This window comes from Balaenoptera ricei, chromosome 15, assembly GCF_028023285.1.
Source record: "Balaenoptera ricei isolate mBalRic1 chromosome 15, mBalRic1.hap2, whole genome shotgun sequence".
NCBI lineage: Eukaryota > Metazoa > Chordata > Mammalia > Artiodactyla > Balaenopteridae > Balaenoptera > Balaenoptera ricei.
This window is the reverse complement of record NC_082653.1, coordinates 82,315,005-82,327,244: the sequence shown is the minus strand read 5'-3', so window position 1 is coordinate 82,327,244 and position 12,240 is coordinate 82,315,005. Positions and strand designations below refer to the sequence as shown.

Below are 12,240 nucleotides of genomic sequence, written 5' to 3'. Positions count from 1 at the left end.
TGCTTTAAAATATTTCATCCTCACAGAAGAAGGCAGGGCAGATAAAGTATATACTCTCACCCGCTGGAGTGCAGCTGGGGTGTAGTTGTATGCTAGGAAAGCATCAGGTTCTCTGCTGGCGGTTCCCAGGCAAAGGAAGGGTGAGGGTTTAAGGATGAAGAAAGCAAACAAAGATGGGGGCCTCCTTTGTATCAGCCTGTGGTAGAGACTGAGACACTGCTTCATTTGATTCCTGGTCCTGAGGGGCCCAAATTGTTCTAAACAGCTATGGTCCAGAGCCCTTCAGACCCTTGTGGCTGGGCTGTTCTAAACAGGAAAGGGTAGCCTTCCCTTTGAATTACTGGGCACACAGGTCATAAGTACTTTTTTGTTTGGATATTTGTAGGAGGATCTGATTTTTCATGTCTATCAAACAAGTCACCTAAAGCGATTTTTATCAAAGTGGGTGGTGACCCGTATGTGGGTCTTGAAATCAATTTGCTGGGTCAAAGCCTTTTAAAAAGCAAGTAAAAAAAAAAGTACAACTTCAATGGTAATATTTTGTTGACACTGTTTCAGCTATAGATGTGTATATAGACACATATGTGCTAGTTATGACATCAGTTTTACTGTTGGGCGTCAATTTTACTGTTGGGCAAGATCACAGGAGTTTGAAAGCCTTTGATCTAAAGGTTAGTAACAGAATTTGGTTCTAGTTTGCTTGAAGGCAGTTTGGTTTGGGGTTCTGAAAATTAGCCTTCTCATTTAACAAAACCTCTCCCTCTGGCTTGAGTATTCCTGTTGATGAGGGATTCATGCTGCGGAAGTGACTGCCAGCCACTCAGGAAAGTGAACTCCTTACAGAAGGACTAGTGCTTCATTCTAACAACTAAACACATGCTGAGTGCCTACTGTGAGCCAAGGCCTGGGCTGGGCCCTGGGGATACAAAGATGGGTATAAAATGGCCTCTGCCTTCAAGGAGTTCACCACTTAGTTGGGAAGGTGGATATACCAATTTTTTGTGAAATGAGTAAGATGTGTTATGTAAGAAGTAAGAATAGCCACGATACAGAAGTGTGGAGAAGGAAATGGCTAACTTCCTGGTGAGGTCTCAGATGGTTTCACCTTTTGACCTGGGTTTTGAAGGATGAATAGGAGCTTGCCAGGCAGAAGAGAGGGGAGAGGGCATATCAGACAGAGGGATCAGCATGCACAAAGGGGATTCACGAACAAGCAGGGTGTGTTCTGGGACTGGAGGGTTACTCGGGCAGCTAAGAAAGTAGAAAGCACTGGGGAGATTTGAGGGAGACAAGGCTGGAGACGTTTCTATCAGGTACCCCTTATTCCCCCCCACCCCAATTTCCCTATCAGCCTTTTTTTTCTTTTAATTAATTTATTTTTGGCCCACTGTGCGTGGGCTTTCTCTAGTTGCGGCGAGCGGGGATTACTCTTTGCGGTGCGCCGGCTTCTCATTGTGGTGGCTTCTCTTGTTGTGGAGCACGGGCTCTAGGCGCGGGGGCTTCAGTAGTTGTGGCTCGCGGGCTCACTAGTTGTGGGGTGCCTGCTTTAGAGCACAGGCTCAGTAGTTGTGGTACACGGGCTTAGTTGCTCTGCAGCATGTGGGATCTTCCCGGACCAGGGCTCAAACCCGTGTCCCCTGCATTGGCAGCCGGATTCTTAACCACTGCGCCGCCAGCAAAGTCCTTCCCTATCAGCCTTGACTGCAAGACTCCCTTGTCCAGGAGCCCCCAGTAATGGAGTGGGGAGCCGGCAGGGAGCTGGAGGGAACTATGTGTGTCCCTGCACGTATGTGCTCCGCTCTCTGCTCCTGGCCTGGGCCCAGCCGAGGTGGTGGCAGCAGCCTTTTTGCATTTGGTTTGTTTTGGCAGCTACATCTCCCAGCTTATTTGTTTGTTGTTTCTACTCCGAGTTCTCTCACTGCTTGCCAGTGGGGCTTCCCTCAGTGGCAGGTCTGCAGAAACAGCCCCTAGTCATTGCCACCGAAGGAAGAAGGGGTGTGAGGGCAGGTAGGGGGCGTGGGGAAAGCTCCTGCATCTGTTGGAGCCCATGCGTGGTGGACGGGGCAGGGAGCTCTGCATTCCTTCCGCAGGGAGGCCAGTGCCGGCCTCTGCTTCCCTCCCTCTTTGGTTCTCTGAAGTGTCTTCCATCACAGCTTGGGAGGTGATGGGGGTAGAAGGGGTGTCCAGGTGCAGTTTCCCTCCCTTCCTTTTGCTCAACCACTATGGAGCCCACAAAGCGTGCGATATGACCTCCTACTTCAAAAACAGATCCCCAGAGGCCAGATTTGAAACGCTTGTCTTGAAGGTGAGTGTAGACCTTTTCTCATCATCCGCAGTATTATTGAGCAGCCACTGGTTGTATGGAATCTGTGTTAGGCGCCAGGTCTGCCTGGAGAGGTATAAACTCCTGGTTCTCTAAAAACTAATAGGAAAAAGGACAGATAGATTTAAAAAGACAAATCATTTACATAGTGCTTGGAGTTTTCCTAGCATTAGTAAGGGCTCAAAAAATAGTAAGGGCTACTGTTGTTAGCTTGAGCCATTTTGCTAAGGAATGGTTTGAGCCTCTTCATGGGGATGGGGAGAGGGGAAGGAAGGTGATTTGTGTGTGTTTGGTTTACAAGGCTGGGTTATTAGTCCTGTCGGCTTTTACTTTTGTGGCACGCGTGGCAGGGAAGAAGGGAGGCCCTCAGAACACATGAACTGGTTTGGATGGGCGGGTGATCCTTCTAGGTGAGTTTCCAGTGCTTGGTCAGGAGTTGGGGGAACAAACCCTGGAGCCTATGGGGAAGTTGGACTAGAGGCATGTGTCAAATGTAGTTCCTTAGGGAAGGGATACCCCGCTACACAGATTTGGGGGTGAGGCAAATGTTATCCCACCAAGAGAGAAGTCTGTGAAAATGACCACTTATGACTCCATCTTCCTAATGACATTATGGGTGCTTTTTAATTGATGTGTTTTGGTTTAGCCATATTTTCTAGTTGGTCAATGATCCTGTATTGTTTTTGTGATAAGAAAACGTTATTTTTTTTTTTTACAAAGCCTGTTCCTTTGGTCTGTTCCCTAGGTGGGGTGATCAGGGGAGTTCCTTATCAAACTGATGAGATAATTTCAAGGAGAAAAGCGATTCCATTGCGCAATCCAGTAACTAATAAATATCTGACAAATGAATGGAGGGATACATGCATGCACAGGAGGAGAGCTTGTTATTGGCTACCCTATAACAAGTCTCTGCTCCCTTAGAAACACCAAATATCTTTCACTGGAAGTGTGCAAGCAGAGGGTGGAAGTTCACCTTCATGGGATGTCCTAGGTCCCTTCCAGCTCAGAGTTTATGAATCTTGTTTGCTGCAAGAAAAATATACTTTCCTAAAAGTACTAAAATTACTTGCTGGTTGATGAAATAAGACATGAACAGAAGGTCTTGCTTATATACAGATCGGAGGATGCCTCTTTTAAGCAATAGGTTCTCGTAACTCATTGGTTATCAGTGAACCATGAACAATTTGGGAAAATATTTGCTAAACTTGGAGGTTTAAGAGTATGTCTAAGACTTCTATAAACTACCTTGAGTAGATCTTGGCCTATGTTCCTCCAAGTAGGAAGAGCCTAAAGAGTTCATACAGGGCTTCCCTGGTGGCGCAGTGGTTAAGAACCCGCCTGCCAATGCAGGGGACTCAAGTTTGAGCCCTGGTCCGGGAAGATCCCACATGCCGCGGAGCAACTAAGCCCATGCGCCACAACTACTGAGCCTGTGCTCTAGAGCCCACAAGCCACAACTACTGAGCCCGCGTGCCACAACTACTGAAGCCCGCGTGCCTGGAGCCCATACTCCTCAACAAGAGAAGCCACTGCAATGAGAAGCCCGCGCACCGCTGTGAAGAGGAGCCACCCACTCGCCGCAACCAGAGAAAAGCCCACGCACAGCAACGAAGGCCCAACACAGCCAAAAATAAAATAAATAAAATTAAATAAATAAAATTTAAAAAAAAAAGAGTTCATGCAAAATTCTTAAGCCCCATGTTAACAAAATGAAACTTTTGTGTTCACGACTGCACCCCTGCAAAGATCTTACATGGGAGAAAAACATTACTCCCGTTGATATCGCCAGTAGTGCTTTAAGTTACGATTTTCTAGTTTTATTTTTGCTTGGACAGGAAAGCTACTCTGACCAACTTAGCAGCTCTGTCTTCTGATAAAGGAGGGGTGCCATGGGAAGGAGCTTGGGAATATTCAGCCATACTTGTGAGCAAGAGATCCTAAGATGGGGCTGACACTTCATAGAAACCTAATCTGGGGAAGTGTTTCTGGATCCCAAGGTGGAGGTCTTGGTGCTTTGGGCACCCTCCTTCAAGGACTCAAGCACTGGAGGAGAGGCAAGAGACAAGTAACCAAGGAAGCTGGCCTGGTAATGCTTCAGGCCTCATTCAGTCCAAGGTCCTTGGGACTTCTCCGGGCCTCCCTTGGGAGGAGACCCATGTTAATGGGACAAGAAACCCCTGTTTGGCCCCAGGCTTTGAATAAACTAAGTGTGAGACTTGTCTTGATATCTGTGTCTTAACCCCTGCCATCCCCCAACTCCCACAGTGATGCCATTTCACTCAGTTTTGTTCAGTGGCAAATTTCTCCAAAGAGCAGTGGATGTGTACACCCCGAGGTACCTCCATCCACACCCCACTATCCCCATGACCTTTACCAGTGAGTTGCTTGGTAAAGGTACAACACCAGAGATAAGGTGTCATGAACCCATGCCCAGCTCCCCAGAGGGAACAGTGGAGGACGCCGGAGGAGGGCTGACGAATATGCTGGAGATTTGGTCTCCAGGCCTCCAAAGCGAGGACAAATAGCAGCCACAGTAAAGCAGAGGGCGCCGTGATAACAGCTAGCATTTATTGATTACCCCGTGCCGGGCATTACATAATCACACGACAGCCCTGGCAAGCGATTACTATAGTTTTTTACCATCCCCAGGCTCAGACATAAAGTCACTTGTCCACGTCAGGAGCTAGTGGCGGAGCTCAGGCCACCAATCTGGGCTCCCTTGTTTGCCAGACAAGCCCCATTAGCCTGCTGATGCCACAGAGCTGCTCGCTGAGAACAGAAACCCAGATGTCTGGTTCTACTGGCTACTTTGTGGCCAAGTAAGCAGAACTTGCCTCAGTTTCTCCAAAGTGACCTTCGCACAGGACTTCCTTTTGCTGTCTGGCAGGAATCCCAAGTCCTCACTCCCTTCCCAGTTCCCCAAGCACCAGGAAGCCCTCCCCCACCACACCCTCCAAGGTCCCGGCCACCTCACTTCCCAGCACAGAAGGTCTTTTGGGCTGCTGGCTGAACTCCCGAGCCCAGCTGAGAAGACACTGCTTGGAAAGGAGGAGGGAGGAGAAGTCCAGAGGCCCCCCCTCATCCCCAACACGACTCCAGGCAGCTGGGACTTCGTGCTGCCTGGGGGTCTGCGACAGCTCAGGGGGCTGTAAATTTGCTTCTTGGATTTTCAGTCTGAATTGGCTGCCAGGAAGACTCTGTGGAACAGAGCCTGCCTCCACCCCCGCCATCCTCTGGTTCAGACCCCGCCTCGGGGGGCTGCCTGCTCAGGAAGTAGATGCAGACCTCTCAGGCCCCCACGAACCCAGAGCTAGGTTGTCCAGGCATGGCTCCAGCAAGCATTCAGAGGATGAGTAGCTCACTTCCTCCCTCTATGTCTCCCATTCTCTGGCTGAGGTGTCTGCAGTGGAGGGACCACACAATGCAAACCACACTTGAGGGATGACCATGAACGGGCAACATCCTGGGTGCCCAGTGGCACCAAGGTGAACAAGACCAGCCTACACTGTCCTTTGCTCTCTCCTCTGGTTAACAGAGCACCTGTGCTGCATGACTCCAGAGAGTACCATTCTCATCAGGGTCGATATGAATGGCGCCCCCTGGAGTTGTGCAGTGCTCAACCTTGACAGCTGTATATGGTGGCCCGGCCAGGAGAGGCTTAAGATGTGTACATAAAGGATGGCAGCCCAGAGCAGGGAGACAGCTTCCTGCTGGGGTATCAGGGAAGGCTTCATAGAGGAGGTAATGCTTGGGTTTCGGCTTTGAGAGCCATAGTGAGGGGGGGAGGGTGATCCAGGTGGAAGGCACAGAGTGAGCAAAGGGCGGGAAGCAGCAAACCATCTAACTGAGCTCATGTGATGCAGGAGAGTGGGAGTGAGCAAAGTGGGAGAACAGGCTGGAAAGGTAGCTGGATGGCAGGGCACAGAGGGTCTTAGTTCAGAGGCAACCGGGAGCCACTGCAGGCTCCTGCTCTGGGGAATGCCACGAACGAGCTATTCAGTGGGACATTTACTCTAGTGGCAGGGTTGGGGATAACTGGAGGGGATGGTGCGGAGACCCTCCGCGGTGGTCCTGGCACTAGTCCAGCCCCGTGCCAGAGAAATACAAACAGGCAGATGGAGGGGCACTGGCGGGGGTGTGGTGGGCATCGGAGGGAGAGCCCCGGGTAGCTTCCTGCTCCTCAGGGTCCCCTGCTGTCAAGGCTGGATGGATGGACCCTGCTGGGCAGTATCCACAAGCACCTGGGTTGAAGTTGGCTCCCAAACCAGCCTCTGCCCTCTTGGTAGGATTACTACAGCTTAGGGATTGGGTGCAGGGTGAGCTAAGATCCTCTCCTCTGCCCTCTCTCCCAGGCTGCAATCGCAGCTCTCTCTCCCAAAGCCCCAGTGGATAAGCCAGCATCACCCCTGTCCAGCAGGTCCCAGAGGCTAGGGGCTGGTGCTCAGGGCCCCTCTCCCTTTCTCGAAGGCAGGGGCCTGGGGACCTCTGACAAGCTGGTGTGAGGGGAGAAGCAGGTCCCACCGCCCGAACGGCTCCTCCTCTCCTCCCTCTCCTCCGGCTGTGTCTACTCCCCACCCCTCACCCCGTCTGTCCCCGGCCCCCTCTCCACGGTCAGGTCAGGGCAGTGACGCAGGAGTCAGGGGACCCAGAGAGCAGAGGCTGGCGGGCGTGTGGTGGGTCGGGACAGAACGCATGTGCGGACGTGTGTGGACGTGAGTGTGCGTGTGCTTGTCCCACAGCTGGGATCTTGTCCCAGAGCTGGGCTCTGAGGGCCAAGTGGGGCTGGGAGGCTGCCTGGGTGCTGAGGAGGAAACGGGGACCAGAGGGCATAGTGAGGTGTGCAGAGCTACAGCAGCCAGCGCGCCAGGTTCGGGGAGGACCCCCAGAGCAGGCTCGCAGGGAGCGGAGGGCAGGGGAGCAAGTCGGGCCCCCATTAGTTCCCGTGAGCGTCTGCCTCCCCACCCCTCCCATTCATCTTTCTGAACCCCTCTTTGATCAGGCTCTTCCCCCCGCCCCTTATCTCCCTCCCTCACCTTTGTCACCTTCTCAGCAGGCATCCCTGCCTGCTTCATCGAAAATTGCCACCTCCTCCGACACTCCTGGGCCTTTTTCGTTCTTTTAGCCATTGGAGCTCCTCTATCTTTTATTCATTTTTTGGGTTTATCATCCATCTCTCCACTAGAATGTCAGCTCCACCAGGGCAGGCGTTCTTGTCTCTTTCATTCACTGCTCTATCCCCAGGTCCCTGGCCAAGAGTAGGTACTCTTACATGTATACTTCAAATGAATGAATGAATGAATGAATACTTCCCACTCTTTCCAAACAAAATCCAAATTCTTCAGAGGGGCATTCAAGGCCCTTCACAACCTGACCCCTCCCTAAGCAGCACCCTAGTCTGATCTCCACCTCTCCCTCCCCCACCCCACCCTTCACCCCAACACTCCTGACCCACCAAGCACTTGGCTGGATCGGCCTCTGCACCCACCTCACATCTTTTCCCATTGAAATCTTACCGACCCTTCAAGGCTGAGCTTGTTATCACCTCCTGCATCAAATCTTCCTTGATTCCCCAGCTAGAGGTGAGCTCCCCCTCTTCCAAACTCTCACAGCTCGGATGTGCACACTCCAGTCTTCATGCACAGTTCCGTGTCCCCACCTTATCTCTATTGTAAGCTACAAACTCCAGGAGGCAGGACTTAGGGCTCAACACATCTCTTTGTCCTGAAAAGTTCTTAGTCAACTGTCTTGCACAAAGAAGGCACTGAACACATGAATAAAATATCTCTAATATCATGGGACTGGGGAGGGAGTGAATGAACGTATAAATAACCGCCGGTATTTGTAGGACATCCCTGTCTTTTATGAAAGCTGCATGAGCTGGGACTGGTGCTTTCATGAGGCCCATTTGACAGGTGAGAGCACTGAGGCTCAGGGACTCAGGCCACTTTCCAAGGTTTGATAGGCCAGCTAGCCTTGGACTCCTGCCCCCGGGAGCTTCCCCCCTGCCTCAGGGCTTCCTAGAAGCCACAAAGGCTCAGCTGCCAATCCCAAGTGCCATCACTCTGGGGGTTCACTCTATTTCAGAGTTCTTAAGAATTTTACCATGCAGACTAACCTAAAAGTTCAATTTCTGGGTTTTCAGGGTCCTCAAAAGTGAGGAGTGGGGGAGAAAACCCCCTCAGATTTCTTGCTTTGTGCGCCCCCATTAAATTCCTCAACAAGAACACTGGTTTCTAGAACAAGAACTGGGATCTTGAGAAGGAGGCCCCTGACTTGCCCCGCCAGCACCTTCCGGGCTTCCAGCCCTAGCTGCCTCGCAAGAACCCAGACAGTCCCAGCTCTGAGTCCCCGCCCAAGACTGGGACGCCTCCTTCCCTGGGGGGACGTCGGGGGTCCCCAGCCTTTCCCGGAATGGCACTGCCTTCTGCCCGTCCCGCTGCGCGCACGCAGCCGCCCCTCCCGGAACCCCGGGGTCCGACGACGGGCAGCCCCGCGCCCCGCACCCGCCCCTGCGGCAGCTCGGCTCCCGCCCCGGCGAGCCCCCGACCCAGGCGTCCTGCCCCCGGCTCTGACCCCTCCGGCCCCCCCCTCCCGCGACCCCTCACGCACACAGCCCCCCCCCAACCCCCCACACGCACGCACACAGCTGATAACAGCCCCGACCCCCGGCCGCCGCCGCAGTTCCCCGGGCCAACAGTCCCCGGGCCAACCCCGGCCGGCCGCCTCGCCGCGCCGTCCTCCGGACCCTGGCCCCGGGCCCTGCGCGCTCTGCCCCGACCCCGGCTCGGCGCCCCGGACAGCGGCCCCCTCCTTCGGGCGGCGGGGTGGCCCTGCCCCGCCGAGCTTCCCGGGATGCGGGCCCCCGGCGCGGGCACCCGCCGAGCCCCAGGTCGCTGAGGGGCCGGGCGAGGCGCGGAGATGGGGGTGCGCGGTGAGTACTCCCGGCCGGGGGAGCGCCCGCCCGCCCGGCCCCTGTTTGAGGAGGAATTTACCGCTGGGGCTGTTGGCCCTGGGGTGGCCGGGTTCAAGGACCTGCGACTTGCCAAGGACCCCGGAAGGGCAAGGGGGGTGGGGCAGCCTTCACCTGCCGGCCGGGCTGGGGGAGTCCCCGGGAAAGTCGGAATCTGAGCTGGAGACGCGGTGGAGGATTGGGGGGTCCAGGGAGAAGAGGGGCGGCTATGTGGGTGACGAGGAAGCTGATACCTGGGTCTGGGAGCAACAGCCCGGATCTGCGAGAGGGGAAGCCTCTGTCACACCGGGATTGAAGTTTGGCCGGGAGAAGTGGATGCCGGTAGCTGGGGGGTGGGGTGTGCACGCGGCCGCGGGATTGAATGAAGGCAAAGGAGGCAGAGCCTGAGCGCTCGCAAGGTTCGGGTCGGGAGGACTCGCGGGGGCAGAGCAGCGGGATGGGTGAGCGTGCACGTGCAAAGCACCCCTTCTCCTGCAAGTCCCGGCCTCACGCTCCGCCCGGCTCTCTCTCCTAGAATGTCCTGCCCTGCTGCTTCTGCTGTCCTTGCTGCTGCTCTCTCTGGGCCTCCCAGTCCTGGGCGCCCCCCCACGCCTCATCTGTGACAGCCGAGTCCTGGAGAGGTACATCCTGGAGGCCAGGGAGGCCGAAAATGCCACGGTGAGGCCCCCTCCCCAGGACCTTCCACAGAACTCACCCTCAGGGGTCCAGGGTCTCCCCCAAGATCCAGGAACCTGGCACTTGGTTCAGGGGTGGAAGTGGGGAGCCAGAGCCCCCAGTAAAAGTAATAAGAGTGGTAGTCCCCAGTGCACAGCTGGAAGCTAGGTAAGGGGCGAAGCCAGCAGGAGCCCCTGCGGCCCCTGACTCCAGGCTCGTGCATTTCAGGTGGGCTGTGCTGAAGGCTGCAGCTTCAGTGAGAACATCACTGTCCCAGACACCAAGGTTAACTTCCATGCCTGGAAGAGGATGGAGGTGAGTTCATGTCTTCCTTCCTCTTGGGGAGTCTCATTTTGGGAACCTCCTAGGGCAGGAAGGAGGATGATAGAGAGAGAGGAGAAACAGAGCAGCAAAGATGAGGGCTGAATGGAATACGTTCATTCATTTATTCATCTGTTCATTCATTCATTCATTCAACAAAACTTCTGTTTGCTTGGGGCTGCTGAGAGGGAGGAGGGCGGGGCTGGCTTGGGCCAGCTGACTCCAAGTCTCCGCTCCCTTTAGGTCCAGCAGCAGGCTGTGGAAGTCTGGCAGGGCCTGGCCCTGCTCTCAGAAGCCATCCTGCAGGGCCAGGCCCTGTTGGCCAACTCGTCCCAGCCATCCGAGGCCCTGCAGCTGCACGTGGACAAAGCTGTCAGCGGCCTGCGAAGCCTCACCTCCCTGCTTCGGGCGCTGGGAGCCCAGGTACGTGTAGGACCCTCCCTGGCACTTGTGTTTGCCCTTTCTGTAAAATGGGAGAAGGGCCCTGCCAAGGAATCCCTGCTGCGATTCTGTCCCAGATTCCATCTCCTGCCGGGGTCCCCAGCGGTAACCTTCTGTTCTCTCCTTGGCAGAAGGAAGCCGTCCCCCTTCCAGACGCAGCCTCCTCTGCAGCCCCCCTCCGAACATTCACTGTTGATACTTTGTGCAAACTTTTCCGAATCTACTCCAATTTCCTGCGGGGAAAGCTGACGCTGTACACAGGGGAGGCCTGCAGGAGAGGGGACAGGTGACCCGGTGCTCCCACCCCGGGCACGGCCACCACCTCGCTCACCACCACTGCCTGTGCCGTGCCTTCTGCGCCTCCACTCCCAACCCCTGTCGATGGGCCATCAGCTCAGCGCCAGACTGTCCCACGGACACTCCAGGGCCAGCGGTGATATCTCAGGGGCTAGAGGAACTGTTCAGAGCTCAACTCAGATCTAAGGATGTCACAGGGGCCAGCCTGAGTCTCCAAAGCAGGAGGAATTCAGAGAGTTCAACTTAAACTTGGGGAGAGCGCCATGCAGGGGAGACACTGAAACTCATCTCAGTGCCCTGCAGAACCGTGATGTTGCGTGATGCTGGGACAAGCTGGAGGGCAAATAATTCCTTTTGCACCCAGCAAGCAGGGAGAGGATGGACTGGAGAATTTAGGGGGCAAGCCATGAATTCTCCGGGTCTCATGGGGACTCCGTGACAGCAGAGCCCGCTGGATGAGGAGGGTGGTGGGAGCCGTGAAGATGGGATGGGGGCTGGCTCCTGGCTCTCACTGGGTCCAAGTCTTGTGTATTTTTCAATCTCACTGGCAAGAACTGAAACCGCAACCTGGCTCTTGGCTTTTCTGTTTTCCCGGGAGACCCCTACCTCCCTGGCTCTGCCCCCATCCTGGCAGCAGGCAGCAGGTCCGGGAAACCAGAGGTGGAGGGGGCCGGGCCCTACGTGCTGCCTTGCATGGCCTGTCTGACCTCCTGACCCCAATGGGCTTGAGGCCACAAGCTCTGCCCACGCTGGTCAATAAGGTGGCTCCATTCAAAGCTAGTCCTCAGTAGGCAGCTGCCATCTGGCCCAGGATAAGTCTTTTTTTTTTTTTTTTTTTTGGCTGAATCACACGGCTTGTGGGATCTTAGTTCCCCAACCAGGGATGGAACCTGGGCCCCGGCAGTGAGAGCACAGAGTCCTAACCACTGGACCGCCAGGGAAGTCCCCAGGATGATGTCTTTAGTGAGCCTCGGCTGCCGGCAAGAACACAGGAGCCAGGAGGAGGGGCTCCTTTGGGGGTTGGTGGCAGCTGCCAATGCTGCCTGCTGGACCCTTATTATTTTCTGTCTCTTCTCTGTGGCCGCTTCTTCTAATGCCACAACCCCAGCATCAGCCTTTGCCATCTCAGCACACAAGCCCCCTCTAAATCCAGTGGAACTTTCCTTGCCTGGGGATGGTTACCATGAATGCTCTACCCTGAAACTTGCCAAAGGGGCAGTAGTAGATTGGGGTA

At 54.9% G+C, this 12,240-nt stretch overlaps 1 protein-coding gene across 1 annotated transcript; it reads left to right on the top strand.

Annotated features, from left to right (window-relative positions):
- The first annotated feature begins 9,160 nt into the window (after window positions 1–9,160).
- On the top strand, window positions 9,161–11,547 carry EPO (erythropoietin). The gene is made up of 5 exons (XM_059898281.1): window positions 9,161–9,254; window positions 9,808–9,950; window positions 10,176–10,262; window positions 10,512–10,691; window positions 10,841–11,547. Exons 1-5 carry the CDS (start codon window positions 9,242–9,244, stop codon window positions 10,997–10,999), a joined length of 582 nt encoding a protein of 193 aa, XP_059754264.1. The 5' UTR covers window positions 9,161–9,241; the 3' UTR covers window positions 11,000–11,547.
- The last annotated feature ends 693 nt before the right edge of the window (window positions 11,548–12,240 follow it).